General features: G+C 47.5%; 1 protein-coding gene across 1 annotated transcript; it reads left to right on the forward strand.

Moving 5' to 3' along the window:
• The first annotated feature begins 407 nt into the window (after positions 1-407).
• On the forward strand, positions 408-1,407 carry LOC119822837 (olfactory receptor 13A1-like). Its single transcript, XM_038342444.1, has one exon. It carries the CDS (start codon positions 414-416, stop codon positions 1,347-1,349), a length of 936 nt encoding a protein of 311 aa, XP_038198372.1. The 5' UTR covers positions 408-413; the 3' UTR covers positions 1,350-1,407.
• The last annotated feature ends 411 nt before the right edge of the window (positions 1,408-1,818 follow it).

Here is a 1,818-nt window from a genome sequence, read left to right on the forward strand (position 1 = left end):
GTCATTGTGTGGAGAATAACTGCAGTGGAAGGGAGGGGGACAACTGGGTTTCCAGCACTGTCGCAGGGCACAATTTTCATAGAGGGCTGAAAAGTGGAGCACAGACAGGTCTCGAGTGAGAAATGCTCCAATCAACCCACATGAGGGAGGACCAGATGTCTCTCTTGATCCAAATCTACATGGTGAAAGTTTCTAGATGGGAAACAAAAAGTAAATGAAATATCTGTGATTTCAAATGGTGTGATGCAGACAATAAAAGATAAATGGCTTCCATGAAGAAAATACACTCACTCCTTCCCTTTCTGACAGCAGAGAATTTTGAGATGACCAAGTTTGGAAAGCCTACTTTGAGGTGTTAAACTAGTACTTCCTCAGAACCCAGCAGACACAGCAGTGGACAGATACTCTCCATCATGATGTTGAGTCCCAACCAGACAATGGTGACAGAGTTTGTGCTGGAAGGGTTCTCAGAGCACCCTAGTCTAAGACTGCTCCTAATTGGCTGCTTCCTGACCCTCTACACAATGGCTCTAACAGGCAACATTGTCATCATTGCTTTGGTCATTTCCAGCCCTGGTCTCCACAGTCCCATGTACTTTTTCCTGTGCAACCTGGCCACCATGGATATTGTCTGCACCTCCTCTGTGCTGCCTAAGGCTTTGCTTGGCCTAGTGTCTAAGGAAAACACCATCTCCTTCAAGGGGTGCATGACTCAGCTCTTCTTCCTTGTCTGGTCTGCATCCTCTGAGCTGCTGCTGCTCACAGTCATGGCCTATGACCGGTACGTGGCCATCTGCCATCCCTTACACTACAACTCTAGGATGAGCCCGCACCTGTGTGGAGCCCTAGCCACGGGTGTGTGGTCCATCTGTGCTCTGAATTCATCTGTCCATACTGGTCTGATGACACGGTTGTCATTCTGTGGCCCCAAGGTCATCACCCACTTCTTCTGTGAGATACCCCCACTCCTCCTCCTCTCCTGCAGCTCCACATATGTGAATAGCATCATGACTCTTATAGCAGATGCTTTTTATGGAGGCATCAACTTCATCCTCACCTTACTCTCCTATGGCTGCATCATCGCCAGCATCCTGCGCATGCGTTCTGCTGAGGGCAAGAGGAAGGCCTTTTCTACCTGCTCCTCCCACCTCATCGTGGTCTGTGTGTACTACTCATCTGTGTTCTGTGCCTACATCAGTCCTGCTTCCAGCTACAGCCCAGAAAGAAGCAAAGTGACCTCAGTGCTGTACTCAGTCCTAAGCCCAACCCTGAACCCCCTCATCTACACACTGAGGAACAAGGATGTCAAGCTGGCCCTGGGGAGGCTCTTGCCCTCTTTCTCACATTAAGTGAAGATGTGAAGGATGTTCTGCTAGCCTGGACTGTTCCTAGACATGCTTTCCTGAGAGCATCCCCATGGAGAGGGGGGTATACCTGTTGCTGTTTTAGAAAAACATTCTTTGATGCAAGGATTGAACAATTCTACTTACTGTAACATTAAAAAAAATTCTTTAGATGTAATGCAAACAAACAAACAAGAAACTGCACAAGTTTTATCTCCTAACTAGCACAACCCATTTCAAAGGTAAATTTTATATAAATGGAGATTCCACGTTCCTAAACTAGAAGATTTAAGAGGGTGACAAGGGTGACAGTCACAAAACAAAACCCTTTCCTCCCGTGCCTCCCTGTAAACACCATGGGACTATTCAGAACTATGGCTAAGAATCTAGACTTCTAGGAAACTTGAAGGGACAGAACGGCCCTAGTGCCTCGGGAAGTCCAAAGTTGAGTGGCTCAGGTCCTCCACTGCACAGC

This window comes from Arvicola amphibius, chromosome 1 (genome assembly GCF_903992535.2).
Source record: "Arvicola amphibius chromosome 1, mArvAmp1.2, whole genome shotgun sequence".
NCBI classification, from domain to species: Eukaryota; Metazoa; Chordata; class Mammalia; order Rodentia; family Cricetidae; genus Arvicola; species Arvicola amphibius.

Excerpts from the sequence above, each read along its gene's own strand:
- LOC119822837 (XM_038342444.1), top strand. The coding sequence starts at position 414 with ATGATGTTGAGTCCCAACCAGACAATGGTGACAGAGTTTGTGCTGGAA.